This window comes from Tamandua tetradactyla, chromosome 12, assembly GCF_023851605.1.
Source record: "Tamandua tetradactyla isolate mTamTet1 chromosome 12, mTamTet1.pri, whole genome shotgun sequence".
In the NCBI taxonomy this organism is placed as follows: domain Eukaryota; kingdom Metazoa; phylum Chordata; class Mammalia; order Pilosa; family Myrmecophagidae; genus Tamandua; species Tamandua tetradactyla.
Window position 1 is genome coordinate 54,949,252 of NC_135338.1, and position 17,091 is coordinate 54,966,342.

General features: G+C 51.9%; 1 protein-coding gene and 1 long non-coding RNA gene across 7 annotated transcripts in view; one reads left to right on the forward strand and one right to left on the reverse strand.

Moving 5' to 3' along the window:
• Positions 1-15,454, reverse strand: LOC143652151 (uncharacterized). Of its 2 annotated transcripts, none has more exons than XR_013160446.1 (3): positions 14,693-15,454; positions 10,644-11,326; positions 1-125 (listed from the first exon to the last, which is right to left on the reverse strand). It is a non-coding gene; the product is annotated as an uncharacterized LOC143652151 (long non-coding RNA). The 2 variants fall into 2 exon arrangements; XR_013160447.1 differs by lacking the exon at positions 1-125 and having other exon boundaries at positions 9,754-10,763; positions 11,173-11,326.
• CCDC197 (coiled-coil domain containing 197) overlaps positions 14,511-17,091 on the forward strand; it is a 22,117-nt gene continuing 19,536 nt past the window's right edge. For 3 of the 5 annotated variants that reach the window (XM_077123427.1, XM_077123426.1, XM_077123424.1), the window contains exons 1-3: positions 14,511-14,707; positions 15,365-15,498; positions 16,270-16,505. In XM_077123427.1, coding sequence (XP_076979542.1) covers positions 16,411-16,505 — 95 coding nt within the window. In that variant the 5' untranslated portion in view covers positions 14,511-14,707; positions 15,365-15,498; positions 16,270-16,410. Of the gene's footprint in view, positions 14,708-15,364; positions 15,499-15,546; positions 15,904-16,269; positions 16,506-17,091 lie in introns of those variants that run through there. The other 2 variants (XM_077123428.1, XM_077123425.1) reach the window with 2 other exon arrangements.

The following is a 17,091-nucleotide window of genomic DNA, read 5'->3' on the forward strand; positions in this document are numbered from 1 at the left end:
CCTCCAACTGCCTGGCCTCCATTCCACCGAGAACGGAAAGAGCAGAAAACCGAGTAACGCCAGCTGGAGGGCCCTCCGAGTTCATCTGCTCCAGCGTCCTTCTTCTGAGGAAGGGTAAACGGAGCCTGAAGTCGGAGGATTTTGTCGAGGTTTCTCTGTGAGCCAGGGCTCTCAGAAATCTACTCAGTGCTTTTCTATAGCTCCCTGCCAGGCTTACAAAGCTATGTTTCTGGTCGCTTATTGCATCATGCCATAGACCCTGCAATCCTAGTCGTTGGGACAAATCAGCGGGAATCTCATCACACCCAAATTAGATGAGCCCAGGGGGGAAGCATCTTCTGCATACTGAAGAAACCTGACACCCTATGGAGACCCCCCAGAAATGCTGAAGGGTGTGGCAGGGGTGGTTTGCAATGGACCATGATCCCCGGTGAGCTGAGCAGCTCTAGGCTTCAAGCGAAGGCATTGTGGGTGTCAGTGTCACTGTGCCTCCCTGCTCCCCCTGGAGGCGGGGGCCATTCAAGGCACAGAAGCACTTGTGAGGTGTCTGCCCACGTGCCCTGCAGAGCCAGACTCTGGAGTCACCTGCCAGCTCCACCACTGGCTAGCTGTGCGACTTTGATCACTTACTTAGCCTCCCTAAGCCTCAGTTGCCTACTCTGTAAAATGGTAAAAACATGATAACACCCAGGAAGGTTGGAAAGATTAAATTATACACATATACACATACAAACACGCCCACACGCGTGCGCACACACACACACACACACTCACTCATATCACTTAGAAAAGGGACTTATAAATGTTAGAGGTTGTTACTACCTCAAACTTCCTGGTAGAGAGAAGGCTAACGATAGTTGGTTGAAGACAATGGTTCTCAACCCTTTGGCCTTGGGGGTAGGGGAGGAGATTTAAGACTTTCTCCCCAGGTGACATTTGGCAGACACTTTGGGTGGTCATAAGCTCAAGGGGTGCTGTGGGTATCTAGTGGGTAGGGAGGAGGGAAGCTGCTCAACGTCTTACAGCACATTGGACAGACAGACAGCCCCTCCACAGCCTAAAACATGCTGGGGTTGGGAAGCCTGCCTGGAGGAGAGGCGGGTGGTGGGCAGGCAGCCTGGGGGGGCGGGGGCCGAAGAGGAAGGCCTGGAGCCAACTGAAGGGGAAGGGGTGGGGGCCTCCCCCCGGCTCCTGAGGGTGGCTTTGGATTCGGAAATAGCTGCAGTCAGGAGGGCCTGGTGTTTGGAATTCAAACGCCTTGTGACTCTTACATAATGGGTTGGTGCACAGAGCGGGGCTCGTAAACCCGTAAACCCGTGCTGTAGGTCACAGCAGAGGCAAAGCCAGCCGTGGTCCGAGCACCGCAGAAGGAACTGCCTCCCTCATCAGCCTGCGGGTGGGGGCTCTCCTTTAAGCAGCAAAGGAGGGGGCACCTCTGAGCGGGTCTCAGCTCTACTAGGGTAGGACCTTCGGCTGGCCGCTGGCCCCATGCATTCAGACACACACACACACACACACACACACACACACACAGACGGTGCTTACCTCACATGCACACCACACAGCCCACGTTTTATTAGGGAAAGAAGGCCGAGATTAACCCACCAGTTGGCAGAATAGTTGGCAAGTAAACTAGTCCTATAACACTATTAAGTCCTGGATGCAGCCTCTTGTTTTCTAAAAGTGCATTTCTCCGTCTCTTTCTTGGTGCACGTGTGTGCAGGTACTTCTGTATGTGTGAACTGAGAACTCTCCAGGTACCTGGGACGTTAGACAGAACAGGGTGCTAGTCTTGGCCCTTCTGGAAAGTTCTGTGTGGCCCTGCGCAAACTTTTTCCCTCTCTGGAGAAACTGAGAATGGCACTGCATGCGGAGGCTCTTAAGAGCAGAAGCACCTGGTCCGAGGTTCTGACGCTCAGGGCTGCTCCGGCCTCACCCCTAAACAGCACACCAGCTGGTCACTACTCAGCTATGGCCAATGTTGAGAGTTAAGAGCCTTCCTGACAGTATTCCTTTCTGCAGCGTTTATAAGTGCTCGCTTCCCCCGGAGCTGATTAACCACTGACATGCCATGTCTTTCTCACCTAGAATTCACGAAAACAGGGTCTGGTGGTGGCAGGAAGCTGGGCTGTGTATTACCTGGGCGATGCAGCGCCCTTTCCCTCTTCACCCCTGTGCATGCTGCACCCCCCGGACAGACACACAGGAGCAGAGCACAGATCCGTGTTCCCACATAACACCCACACCCACACCCGCCTAGATACACAAAGTGTAACAAGGACCCCTACACCAGCGCTGACTTGTCTCTGAAGACAAATCATTAAAAAAATTTTTTTCTTCCAACTAAGGATTGGATTTAATTAAACCATGTATTGAAAAAAAAATAGCCTAAGTGTTAGAGATGGTGACTATATCCAGTTTTTGTTTCAGAACCAGTTTTCTGAATTTTCAGCGTTTCAGTGAGCTGCCAATTTTGATGGTGTTGCTCTTTACTGAAATGAAGTTTTTTTTTTTTTGAAAAGGAGGAGGAGAAGGAAACAAAAAGCAGCAATACTATGTTTGAAAATTATCTTCTGTATCTGGCTTTCCTGTGTATGTCACCCACCTTAAATGTTATTATCCTGCTTTGATTTTATCATGATTGTGAGGTAGTCAATGCAAGAATACAGCTATTTTCTCATTAAAAACAAAAAAGGATAGAAACCCTCTAATCTCTGAGTGTCTTTGAAACAGAACGAGCAGCTTATAGCTGCACCTACATATCAGTTTTCTCTTAGAATAAAAGCTTAAATTGAAAATCACTTGGAATTCAAATCAAGCCTATCTTAATATTTTCAAAACCAAAAATGTAAAGAGAAAAACAATTATTTTGAAACAGTCTCTAATTTCTGGCATTCAGCCTCCCATCACCCATAATGGCAAAATAGTGATTGACAGGCAGAATTCATTCAACGTGCGCGCCTGCTGGTGGCCTTTGTGGGGGGATGTGGGTGCTCTCCCTTACGCACACGCACACACGCGGCTTTGTACACGCCCACCCCCTAGAGCTCTCGGGGACCCCGCGGCGTGAGCTGATCCTGGGCAGAGGAAGTCAGGGGCGTGAAAAGAGTGGACATTTGCTGTCTCACTAGGCCCTAAGGGGTGGATGTGGCCATTTCCATTTCAAAAAGAAGGCGACAGAGGCTCAGAGACTTCAAGACACTTTTCCAAGGTCACTCAGTACAGGGTTCAGTTTTTTTTTTCTTTCTTTCTCCCTTCCTTCCTTCCTTGTGTCCCAGTTCTCCTGAAGCTGGTGTTGCCTCCAAAGTGCACTGTCATAGCTCCTGGCCTGGCCCTGGAGAGCGTGTGACTGGGCACACCAGCCCCGAGCCAGCCAACAGCCCACTTGGCCCTGGCAGCTCCTGGGAGGAGAGCAGGCATTTCTTGTCGGCATGGCAGCCTGTTCAGTGGCCCCTCCTGGCTGGCCCTGCAGTTTTTGTCCTGCTCTCAGAGCCTCTGGGCCTATATTTAGCTCTGATGGCCTGGCCCAATGGGATTGAATATCCCTTATACCACGCATCCCAGCGAGGGGCTGTTGGGGCCTGAAGATAATTTCCAGGCTGTGGTGCCCAGTGACCTGGTTTCTGACTCAGGCAGTCTGGGACCTGTCAGGCCCGAGGACTGCTCTGTTCCCTGGGGAAAAGGCGATAGGAGAGGATTGAAACAGGCTACAAGGGGTTGCATATGTCCAGCCTTCTTGGGGTGTCCTCTAAGGCCTCTGCAGTTAGCTCCAAAAGACTTCTGCGGCCTTGTCTCCCCTGGGGCCCTCCACCTACCTGCATTTGATGCTTTTGGACCCTGCTGGACCTGGAGCCCTTGGCCCCCTGACCGTCCAGACAGGGTCAGTGCAGGGAGGGTTCGTGTGGGAGGGGCTGCGCCCAGCAGCAGGGTTCACACCTTACCACCAGCCTCCTCCAACCCGGTGGGCAGGTTACTTAGTCCCCTGCTCCCCCACATCTCATCTGTAAAATGGGAGTCATAATTGTAGCCCATTCCTCTCATGGCTGGTATGAGGCTTAAATGGGGTGAAACCATTTAAGAAAGTCAAGGAGGATTTTTGAAACAAGTGTCCAATAAATGTAACTGCTATTACTTTTATTCTCAAGGCCCAGATTAAATGCCATGGACCCTGCTAAGAGCCAGAAGCGCTGTCAGCTGCTGGAATGTGCCACTCCAGCCCAGGGGAGGCCATGCCTTCCAGGAAGACGAATATGCACTATAGATGAGAGGAGGGGGTGGGAGGAGGGAGGAGGAGAAGGGGCAGAGGTGTGGGAGGAGGGGTGAGTAAGGGAGGAGGGGTGGGGAGGAGGGAGTGGGAGAAAGGCAGGAGTCAGGCAGGAGGGTGTGGGAAGAGAGTTTTGGGGTGAGAGAAGAGAGGGTGGGAAGAGGCATGGGAATGAGGGAGGAGGGATTGGGAGAAGAGGTGGGGAAGGAGGGTGTGGAAAGAGGGAACAGGTAAGGGAAGAAAGTGGGAGGAGGGAGAGGGAGGAGAGATGGATAGGTAAGAGAAAGGGGGAGGGGTGTGGGGTGGGAGGAGGGGTGGGTAAAGGAGGAGGAGTAGAAAGAGAAGCGGTGGGGGGAGGGGTAGAGTTGGGGGCGGTGGGGGGGGAGTGCCTCCCAATAAAAGTAGTTCAGATTTCCGTGAGTCTTGACAAGGTTCTCTGGGCCCCTGTGGGTGGAGGGCCTTTGGGGCAGAGAGTACAACCCCAGCAGCGGCCTGTAGGCATGGAGGACTATGCCAGCCTGGCAATGCAGAGCTGGTGTGGTTGGAGTGACGGTGTGGGGACGGGCAAACACGGGCCTGGAGAAGTTGGCAGGTGCTGGCCCAAGAGGGCTTTGCAAGGCATGGTAAGGTCTGGCACTACATTCTGGGGGAAGAAATGGGGTGGAATTGGGCAATACAGAATTAATAGCATCTTTTCTTTCATTATTACAGCCTAGGGCAAGGCAGCTCAGAGAGTGAGCCCTTTGTTGGGAGAAGAGTTGGGCAAATTCTTGGGGTAGCAGTGCCTCCTATCTCACCCTGGGTCTCAGGGACCAGAGGTGGGGACCTGAATCCCAGGAAGGAAAGGAGTAGGAGTAGGGTGCTGCGGAAGATGCACTCTGTCCCTGCCCGCCTGCTGTCCACGGGAAGGTCAGCCAGGCCCCTGTGCGTGGGTGTTCCAGAGAGTGCACCCAGGGCTAGGGTCCAGACTGGGTGGACAGTCTGCCTGGAGCAGAGGTCCTGGGGATACAGGAGAGCATAGGCCTGGGGATTCAAAGACATCTTGGGAGAGGCTCTGGATTTAGAAGAGCCAGAGAACCTGAGATGCCCATTAGAGCAAGCCCTGGAGGGGTGAGAGGCCCCCCCAAACATCTGGTCACATCTGTCTGGCCCCTGGCTCCTGTGTGCCTCTTGCCTGGTGGAGGGAGCTGGAGATCTGGGCTCTCGGTGTAGTGTCTGTGGCTGCCCCTTGTCACCACTCCACTGGGCAGGGGAGGGCCCCTGGAAAGATCAAGAGGACCAGAGCCATTTGCTTCCAGGTGTCTGTTCCATGCTTCTCTGCCCGGTTCCGTGCCCGGCGGGCTGACCAGGGGACTATGCGAGTTTCCTTGCCCTCTGGCTGCTGACCAGGTCCAGCCAAGGGGAGGCACTGGGGGGGGGGGGGGGGGGGGCGGGGCGAGGGGGAGGTCAGGGGACTTATTTCTCCAGCTCCATCTCTGCTCAGGGCCACAGTTCTGCAGGGCCTCTGTCCTCTGTGTTCACCAGGCCCCAGGTCACTTCTTTCCCTGCCCCCTCGGCCCCGGGGGGAAGAAATGGCTTCGCAGGGATGCTGATCTCTGGGTGCCTGGTTTTCCCTTTTGGTGCCCTTGCCCTGCCCACACCTGGGTAAGCAACCCCTTCATTAACTTCTCTTTATTTAACCCTTTTGGGGCTATCCATTGTGTCTTCCAGGTGGGGTTATCTGATGAAACAGAGCATGCCTACTTAAATTTGAATTTCAGATAAACAGCAAACAATTTTTTAGTATAAGTATGTCCCATGCCATATTTAGGGCATAATTTTGCTAAAAGATTAGTCATTGCTTATCTGAAACTCAAATTTAACTGAACATTCTATATTCTTATTTGCTAAGTCTGGTAACCCTCCTTGTAGGGCCACTGATTGACAGACTAACACGTCTTTCAGGCCACAGGCCATTTCCACCCACCCCCGACTAAAGGGAGAGGCCAGTTTACAAACCCCACACCCTGCTATCCAGAGACAAATTTAGGGGCTGCCTTTTCCCCGTGTTGGGGCCATAGGAAGCTTCTCTAGGGGTAGGAACTTAAGCCTGAAGAAGGGAAGATGAGGGGATTGGCCAAGGCATCTCCTGGGTTATCCAGCCTCAGCCCCTTGAATGCCCCCAGAGCATGGGAAGAGGTATTCCAGGACCTGCAAGGGAATGGGGAAATTTTCAGCACCAGCCTTCAGGTCACAGCAGAGCCCTGTTGGGGTTGGGGTCTGAGACAGGGGCATTTGGAGTGAGAGGAAGCTAGAAAAATCTGGAACCCTTCTGTGAATTTTAAACTGAGGTTCAGATTCAGCTTGAAACCCTTTTCTGTCACCTCCTTGCTGTGTGACTCTGGGCCTCAGTCTCCTCATCCATAAAATGGGGACCCTGATTCCTACTGGGCAGACTGGGTTGAGATTAAATGATCCAGTCATCTCACCTGGACGATAAGAAATTGAATCAGAATGGCACTGAGGTCTGCCCAGTTCCAAGGCTTAGGCTCTTGCCCTTTAAAATTAGTGAAGGAGAGATTAGCTGCTATAACACATAAGTCCTAAAACACACAATGGCCCAAACTCAATGGTTGTTTTTTGAAAAATCTACATAGGGCTGGTGTTCTTAATTAGCAAGAGACTCTCCTCCCAGTGATGATTCAGGGACCTGGGTCCTTTCCATATGTGGCTCTGCCCTATTCAAGGTCATCCTAGCATCAAGTTGGAAGAGGAAAGAGCATGGAAGACGGCACATGGAAAAATATTACCAGCTAGGCCTGAAAGAGCCATGTATTAGTGACTCTCAGGTTGTACCGGCTAGAATTAGTCATCTGGCCACTTCTAACTTCAGGCAGGCTGGGAATGTTTCCTCGCTCTGTTCCCAGGAAGAAGGGGAAATGGCTTTGGTGACAGTCAGGAGAAACAGCCACACTCCTTTGCCCCAGAAACTCACACCACTGGCAACACCCAGGAAAACTTGTAGGAAACTCCTGTTAGCCCTAAAGAAATGATGTCATGATGGTGAAAAGCTAGGCATTGTCATTATTTGGTTCCTTAGAAACAGACCCTTGTGACAAGGCTGAGTTCACAGCGCTCATTTGGAAGAGACCCCCTGAAACATGGTTGGAGGAGTAGAGAAGCAGGATGGAGAAGGAAAGTCGGCCTATAAAGGGAGAGTCCTCGAGCCAGTTACCCTGTGGGCAACTGGAGCTGAAACCTGCTGGGAAGCTCTGGGAGTCAGTGTGGAACCCGAGCCCCAAGGTTGTCCCATTGAAGGAATGGAGGGAGCTGGGGTATTTACACACCAAGTGCCAGCAATCATCACCGGAGACCTGCTCCTGGGAGGGTGTTAATTCCCTGTCATTTACAGCCTCTACATGTGGGCAAAGGGGCTCAGGCAACCAGAGAAAGTCCTCAGGGAAGAGACGCAGTGCTGGCAGGTGGAAGCCCGCTAGTGTGCACTGGGTGTCAGGGAGAGGGGACACACGTGGGCCACCCACAGTGTCTCCTACATTCAGCAAATGGGCCAGGGATGTTCCATTTCTTCTCATGACTGGTCCCCTCTAGGGGACAGGGATGTGGCATCACCTATGCCCCTGGGCAGACAGCTCTCAGAAGCAAGTCCCAGAAGGGTCAGAAGCAACCGCTTGGCCAAGGGGTGAGTGCTCAGCTGGGAGTCAGCTGGCCTGAGTTTGAGCCCCGGGTCTGCCTCGCACTGGCTTGAGACCTTGGGCAGGCCAGGCACGTGTTCATTTGACAACAGTCACCAAAGGCCCACTGTGCACGTGGCCCTGCCCTGGGCTGGGTCTTGGGGATGCAGCCATGAGCGAGAGTCCCCTCCCTAGGCCGGCAAGACTCACAGATAAGCCACAAGAAGTTACAGCTCTGAGCTGTCGCTGCTTTGTGGAAAAGCGGGTGGGTAGGTGACTTTAAAAGCAGAGAAAAGAGTGGCGGGGAAGAATCCCACTCCTTTGGAGCCACATTTACTGAGCATCAGGTCCTGGCCTCTGGTAGGTGAGGGGTCCGTATGTTTGGAGGCACCCCAGATTCCTCTTGTACAGTGGGTGTGCTCACTGCTCCCTCCTGCTGAGAGGCGACATCAGGACTGAATTCACATTTTGCAGGGCCCGGAGCAAAACGAAAATGTGTGGCTGGCTTAACTCACCAAGGCTGGTATAACAAAAATGCCACAAACCGGTTGGCTTAAACCACAGGAATGGATCATGATGCTCAGAGCTTGGAGACTAGAAGTTCAATCCAGGTATCTGTAGGCCGTGCCTTTTCCGAAGTCTGTAGCATTTTGGTGGTGGCTTCTGGGAGTCAGTGTCTGCCCCTGCGCGTGGTGACCTGTCTCCTCCTGTGGCTTGTCCTTCCATGTCCAAACTTCCTTTGCTTACTTACCAGAAGACCCATTCTGATTCAGTTTGGCCTCATCTTAAGATGAAGATTTGAAGATTTACAAATGGGTTCACACCCACAGGACCCAAAGGTAGGAACTGAATATTTGTTTGGGGCCGTGATTCAATCTACTATGGGGGCCTCTTGCTTAAATGTTATCAAGAATTTTAAAGTAGCAACAGCAGACCATGAAGCCAAGCACAACGCTTTTCTGAGACTAAGCGTCCACAAAATCCCATTGCAAAAAGACGTTGTAAACTGTGACGTGTGGGGTCCATGTTGGAGATGGTCACTAACTGAGGGCAGCAAGAGTCCGAATGGGCAGATGGGTTAATAGCACCCTCCCTGTGGAAAGCCAGCCCCCATTTTCTGGCCAGAGGCACTGTGGAGGCTCAATAGCTTCTGTAGACCCTGGGGTCTCAGAAACTGTCCTCCAAAAAGGTCAGCAGGTCCCTTGACCTTGGCTGGGATCCAGATGCCCCACTCCTAGGTCAGCGGAGTTGGCAGCCTCTGGAGCCAGGACAGAGGCACAGCTGTGCTCAGTCAGTACCAGGAAGCTTGTCAGGGGCAGAGCACACCTGCCCAGGGTCCCAGGGCCAGGTCCCACCTCTCTCACCCACAGCAAACGGGCTAGAGCAGGGAGAGAAGACACTGTGAAGGAGCCCGTGAGTAAGGATGGTTAGTCAAGGTCGGGAGGATCCTGTTCTGGGGCTACCCGCTTATGGGAAACACCTGGGCAGCAGCTGCCCTGCCTGCGTGTACTATTCACCGCCAGGGGCCGCCCTAGAAAGAGGGCAGAAGGAAGGGCCTCAAACAAGGGAGAGGGAGGGAGAGTAAGTAAAGCAAAGCAATAAAAGCAGATTGCCCCCACTTTAGATGGACTGAGTGTGTGTCAAGATTCCTCAATAAAAAAACCTAGCAGCTAACTTCTCAGTCGAATCTATGGAAGCCAGGTAACAAGAGAATAAATATTTAAAGTACAGAAATACCAAAAAAAAAAAAAAAAAGCAGTGGGGGGAGGGGAGCATAAGACATCTGTATTCAATGAAAATATCCTTCAAAAAGGAAGACAAGTCTTTACTCAGACTCCCTACGATTAGAAATACCAAACAAAAGGGTTTATGCTAAAGGTAAATTATCCCAGATATATAAGAAACAACTGCTTTGGAAAGGAAAAAATATTTGGCTACATATAATAAACTACTGACGAAAAAATGCATTGCAATTTCTTTTGACATTTGTAATATATATAGAGTTTATAAATGTGAAAAAAAAAAAGTGGTACAATCATCTTTAACAGTCCATGGGGAAACTGGCCTTAACCAGAAACAGTTACAACCCAGAAAATGGCCACAGGTGCTGATCTGGGCGTAGACCCATGCCAGGTGGGGTGACGGAACTAACAATAAAATAATAGGAACTTTGTTTGTGTGCTTTATGCATCTCAGTTCCTTTCCCCCACGACCATCATTCATAGAGGGTGCAAATGCAAACCCATTTTACAGAGGAAGTAACTGAGACTCGGGGAGGGTGGGGGACTTGGCCAAAGTCACACTGGTCAATGGAGAGGGCTGCCGAGGGAGGGAGGTTACACCTACCCTTAGGGTCTTTCCATGCCCAGATGCGACTCTACCGACTTATGTTCCAATATCAGGGAAGCTGCAGTTGAACCTGGACAGCTGATGGACATATCTGGACTCAGTGAAGGGAAGAGCAGATGATCTGGTGGTCAGAGCGTCCCAGAGATGGACGAGGCTACTTTGGGAGGTAATGAATGGCCTACCACTGAATATATGTGAACATGGTAGGCCATTCTCATTTCTTGATCCCCGTTACATAATATCACTGTACTGAATGCCTTCCTAAGGCATTATCAGGACCTCACACCCCCAGGGCAGAGCCACTGCTGTCATCCCCAACCAACAGATGAGGAAACTGAGACTCAGCCATTGTGACTTACCAATCGTTACACAGATGAGTGGTGGAGCCGTGGCTCCAACCTAAAGGCGTATACCTCTGAGCTCTGCTGTACCCATACATCTACTGAGTGTCTGCTGTGTGTTCAGGTCTGTTCTAGATGCTGAGACCAAGTAGGGACAATTATGATCCAGTCCTTGTCCTCATGGAGATCACATTTCAGTGGGAAGGGAGACACTCCAGAGTGGCGGGTGTTAAAATAGAAGTAAACAAGGGAGAGGTAATCAAGAGCAAGCTGGAGTTGGTGGGGAATCGTCTGTGATGTCCCTGGCTGCCCCTCAGCCCTGTGCTCAGGGTACCCACCCCCTCCTTTCTTGGGAGGATGGTGTTACCAGCACAGACATCAGAAGGTCCTGCCCCTCTGGGAGAACTCTGGGGCAATGGTGCATGCCTCCATCCCCACAGGCAGGCCCTGCCTCTGGAGGGTCCCAGGACCTGCCTGGGCAGTTTCTCAGCTTGGGGACCTGAAGCCTCCCCTGGCACAGGGCAGTGTGGCAAGGGGCAGTGGGTACCTTGCCAGGCTGGGGGCCTCCAAGGAGGAGCAGTCACAGCACAACTTCCTGGACCCTGGGAGCACTCTGGATTTTGCCTCCTCTTGCAGCATGGGGAATGTGGTAGTTAGGTTCAGGTGTCAACTTGACCAGGTGATGTTGTCTAGATCGATTGCTGTGGACACAAGCCAAGGGCATGTAAAGCTCATCTGTCACTGATTACATCTGCAGTCGGCTAGGAGGCATGCCTGCTGCAATGAATGATGTTTGATTTTATTGGCTGGTGCTTAAATGAGAGAGTGCAACATAGCACCACCCAAGCAGCTCAGCATACCTCATCTCAGTGCTCGCAGCTCAGCCCAGGCCTTTGGAGATGCAGAAAGAAATCACCCCGGGGAAAATTGTTGGAACCCAGAGGCCTGGAGAGAAGGACAGCAAAGATCATCCTGTGCCTTCCCACGTAAGCAAGAACCTCAGTTGAAAGTTAGCTCCTTTCTTCTGAAAAACTAATGAAATAAATCCCCTTTTATTGAAAGCGAATCTGTCTCTGGTGTGTTGCATTCCAGCAGCTACAAACTAGACAGGGGGAGAAGGGGAAACTGAGATTCTTTCTCAACTGGGGTAGGTCTCAGCAAATATGAGAGAGAATCAATGAGCCAAGCCTGTCTCTTTTGCACCATTCTCCATTCTTCACCTCCTCCCTGAAGCCAGCTGTGCTAGCCTACCCCAGCAGCAGGGTTCTCTTGTCTGTGTCATTGCCTCCCTCTTTCAGTAAAGCATTCCATGCTATCATTTACTCAGCCACTGAGATACTCTAAGGGAAGAGAGAAAGGAGGCCAGGAAACAAAGCCGAGGTAGATCGAATCCTGACTGAGGTGCCAGGCCCTAAGCAGCTTTTCTAAAGGCTTGAGGCAGATACTCTCTTAAAGAGTAATGTTTATATAGAGGTGTCTCCCAAGGGGGTGCAAGGGTGGTTCAGTGTTAGAATTCTCGCCTGCCATGTGGAAGACCTGTGTTCGATTCCCAGCCTGTGCACTTTCCCTTTGCCTCACATGGAAAAGGAATGAAATGTGACCCCACCATACAGCGTACAAAAAAAAATGTCCCCCATTCCTTGTTCCCAAAATAAGGCTCAAAATGCTCATTCATGTCCTGCCAGACTTTCTCCTCTGCACACACAGTGCACACACGCACAGTGCACACACGACAGCTTATGCTTATAAAAATTACAAGATGCATTTCATATGGACTATCTTATTTAATCTTAGATTTTGTTATCCCCACTTTATTTTCATGGAACAGAGGCACATAGAGGTTATATGTACTTAAAGATCACACAGCTGCCTGACTCCATACTCTGATTCCTGAGCCTCCTCTCTGTCTAGCTGGGGAGAAACTGGCCTTGTCCCTATTGTGGGCATTTGGGGTTGCAGAGCAGGCAAGGTTTGGGATTCTGGACAAGAGGCCTGACCTGGCCCTCTCCTCTGCTGTGTCCCGAGACCCAAGCCATGGGGACAAATTCCAGCCCCAAATATGCTCATTAAGGCTTGAATAAAAGAGGTCCATTGCCATTTAATCACAGCTTTGCCCTTGAAGTGGGCTCCCAGGTCCCAGTGTTCCCAGCAATTTGCCTTGGATTTCTCTCACCCAAAGCTCAGGAGATAGAGGCAGGACCAGGGAGGGGGCAGGTCTGAGTCGGGCCCCTAGCCAACTGTGTGGCCTTGGCAGTCCCTGCCTTTCTCTGGGCCTCAGTCTCCTTTTTCTAAAGTTCCTTCCAGCCCCAACATAATAAGCCCATGATTCTTCCCCTAATCAGAGAGGGGTGGGGTCGGCAGCTGGTTGGGGGGCAGGGTGGAGAGGAGGAAGAGGAACCAGAGCCCGGAGGGGTGGCTCTGAGGCAGGTTGGTGGGTTTGTGGGGAGGGGAGGGGAGAGTGCAATAATAGGGCTCAGAAATCCCCAGACCTGGGTTCAAACCCCAGCCTGGCACCTACGGCTCGCACTTGGCCTTGGGCAAATTGCTCTGCCTCGCAGACCCTCAATCTTCTCATCTGTGAAAGGAGCCGCGCGGCCACTGCCTTGGAGGATGGTTTTGGTTATGACCGCCACTTTTTGGGGGCCCGAAGGGAGAAATATCTCCAGGGCAGCCGCATCTCTCTCCCAGCCACATGCTCTCGGAACACATTACAGGACATTTCTGGACAAAAGGCTCTCACGGGGAAGCAGGTGGCTCCACCGCCCCTCAGCCCCTATGCCTGTAGCTATAGGCCAATCGGTTTAGGGCCTGAAAGTTCTAGAAGATGAAGTTCTGGTTTTGTGTGTGTTTTGTTTTGTTTTTTAATTTTTAAAAATTAAAACTTATAGGAAAGCTACAAAAATAATACAAATTCCAGACAGAGAACTCCAGCATATCCCTTTTCCCCCCAGACACCGAGATCCACCGATTTTAATATTTTGCCAAACATTTGCTGTATCTTTCTATCCATTTCTCTTTGTGTCTGTGCATTCCATTCTCTGAACACCTGAGTGTAGGTTGCATCCATCATGCTTCCTGAACACTTTGAAACTACATTTCCTAAGAACATTCATTTATTTAACCACCTTAGGAGCAGCTATCAAGTTCGAGAAACTTAACATTAATATAAAGCTTACTGTCTATATTTCGGTTTTTGCATGCACCCTAACAACGTCCCTTTGAACATTTTCTCTCCCATGCCAGAACCCTTCGAGGAGCACGCCAACTCAACCTCATTGTCCTCTCTGGAATCCCAGCAGCCAGGATTTACAGTCGGCTCATCTACCTCCTAACCCTGAGACCTCGGCAAGGGAACTCCATCTCTCCGGGCCTCCATTTCCCCATCTGTGAAATAACAGCATCGGCTTCATGGGTGTGCTGTGAGGAGTAATTAACCCCTGTGTCGGGAGTGTTTCCAACTGGGCCTGTGCAAATGTAACCACGGCCACTGCTGGCCGGCCTGCCTGCCTCCTTGTGAAACCAAGATTCACTATTAGCTGCCTTGACAGCTGATAGGCCTTGGATGGCCTAAGCGCAAGACCCCGCCCCTCCCCTCCTGTGGATAAAGGCCCCCTAGCCAAACCGCCCTCCCTATCACGGGTATAAGCAAGGGGCCTGCTTATCCCCCGGGGGCGGACCTCAGTTCCTTGCCAGCCCACTGAACATTCAAACAAGCCAATCACATTCCCGGCACAGGAACTGAGTCGCCCCACCCTCCTGGTACTACAAAGCCTGCCCCCCACGGCCCCAGAATGTTCACTCTGTTTCCAAGTGCTTCCCCCACGTGCCAAGCGTGTGATCCTCAGGCAATGAGCAGTTGTGACTCATGGCCTGCTGTCAGTCCCATCTGTCCAGTGCTAGGTGCTATGTGTTCAGCCTTGCCCACAACCCTAGGGCAGGGAGGGGCAGTGTAAGACACTCCACCTCCACTCTGCAGCTAGAGAGCTCACTCCAAAATGCAAGTGTGACCATGTTGAAACTGTAGTGGAAACTTCAAGATAAAGCACAGATGCCTTAGCCTGGCTTACCTGAGCCTCCCTGCGGTGAGCACCTGCGGTGTTGCTGACCAGCATCCCATTTCCCTTTCCCTGGGAAGAGCCCCAGGTTTGCTCTAGGAGACCTCCAGCCCTGAATGCACACTTATCAATGCGTCTGTCAGTCAGGCCAAGGGGCGAGCACATGAACCTTGTTTCTTGAGGATGGAGTGGCCCATGGAAAGAAGTTGGGGAGGGATCATCCTTGGGGAACACTGAGTTCCTGCTGCCTGGCTCTCCAGGACCCCCCACATCCTTGTCCTCTCTGAACCTGGGTCTTCAGCTTTGCTTCTGATTCTATGCACTCCCTCATAGCTTTCCACTGATTCCTTTTTTGCCCAGAATGGCCAGGTCTGCTTCTGTTGAAGGCCACCATGCTCTGGTTCCTGCCGGCCACTTCCCCAGCCACCCCCACCTGATCTTCACCTCCTGCTGTTAGGACCAGCCTACAGTTCTCCAGGCCATGCGTGCTACTTTGTGCCTCTCAGCTTTTGTCCCTCCCGTTGCTTCTACAAGGAAGGCCCTTCCCACCTCATTTCCCCTCATTAATTCTTATTCTTGGACATCTTCAACTCTGGGTGGACCCCTTCCAACCCCACTCCCCACTCCCACCCCTGGATAGGATCTGATCCCCCTTCTTTGGACAACTCTAGCCTTTCTCCTCAGGATCTGAACCAGGGAATTGGGGCAGGGAGGAGGGCACAGGACATGGAGAACCCTGCAATGGACACATCACAAAGACAGAAACCAGCGTTGTGATGTCATAGCTTGGCTGTGGCTTTTTGCTCCTGGAGCTTTGGGTAAGTCAACTGGGCCCCTTCCTCTTCTCCCTGCTGCCCCACCCCCCACCCCCCGCCATCCTGTACAACACTCAAGGTTGGAGAAGCTGACCTTGCAGCCCTCAGCTTCTCTCTCTGTTCCACCCTCCCCCCTGCCCCAGTCCTGGGACAGGCCCAGCAGATGATCAGTTATACTTGAGTGTCAGGCTCCTAGTGGAGTTCCTTTCCCTTTGGCCAGAACTAGGGAACCAGGCTGTGTTGAAACCAGTCATCTTACGTCCTTGACCATGAAGTTGTAAAGTCCACGTCTCAGTCTCCACTCTAGCTTTATAAGCTCTGCATAAGCTCAGAGTACCTGATGTTGGTTAAGTGAACAAATGCATGGATGGATGGATGGGTGGGTTGCCAGGGGGACAGATGATAAAGGTGCGTCCTCCCTGTGCGGACACCTTCTGAACCAGTGCAGCCTCTGACCCTATAACTCTTTCCTGAATATTGTTGGAAGCCAGCACCTTTCGGAAGTCCCCTAGACATCCTGGTGTCCAGGGTCTTAGACTTGGTGGTGGTGGGGCTTTGCCAGTTATGGGGTGGCAAGGGCACAGATGGTGGGCAAAAACACTGCCACCCGATGACACATTCCACCACTCCACAGCCAGGGATGCAGCTCAAAGACTCTGGATTTTGGATTTAATGAGCCCCAAGTCCAAATCTAATCCTGTCACTTGCCGGCTGTGTGACCTTGAGCTAGTCACAGCCCCTCTCTGAGCCTCTGTTTCCTCTTCTGTGAAGCAGGAATGTGAACCCTGCCTTCTGAGGACTGCTAGGAGGATCCCTAGAAAAAACCGTTGCTGTGATTGTCACCGTTGCAATCTGTTGTCCTCCTGAGGCCTCTTAACCCCCGGTGAGGCCCAGGGTGGTGACAAGCTGGTAGCCATGAATGCAGGTCAGAGGACTATCCCAAGCAATTCCAGCGACAAGGAAGGGCACCTGCAGGTGTTGCTACAGGAACTTCACCAGCTCCAGGCCAAGTATGAGTCTTCCCAGGCCCATGGTTCTCCCTACACAAGCCCCAGACCCAATGCCAACCCCAGTGGGCCAAGTAGTGGGACTGACCAAAGATGGCCAGGCCAGGGGGGGCACAGAGGGAAGCGATGCCTGGGGTGAATCAGGAGGGGCAGCTGTGGTGAGAGGGACAGAGGCTTGGCTCACAGTCCTTACGTCTGCAACTCACCCTTTGACCTTGAACCTTGGGCCAGTTCCAGAACCTCTGGGGCTGAGCCCCCAACCACAAAGTAGGGGGTGCCTGTGGCCAGCCTTCTGGACTCTCAGCTCAGTGCTTCTAAAAATCAGCCTAGGAGCTTGCCTCCCTGGCTTCAGGTGGAGGCCTTGGGTCCTGGCCTCCTGGGTGGCCCTTGAAGTTCAGGCCACCCACGAAAGCCTGAATTAGATGCAAAGGGTGAGCTTGTGAGCAATTTCCTGAAGAAAAGGCCCACCCCTTCCATCATATTCTCAAAGGGGTTCATCACCCCAGTAAGGTTAGAAACTGCCATGGCTTACAGCAGGCCCTGCATGGTATTTGTGAGGAAAGAGTTCCTTTCCTGGATTTTTTTAAAG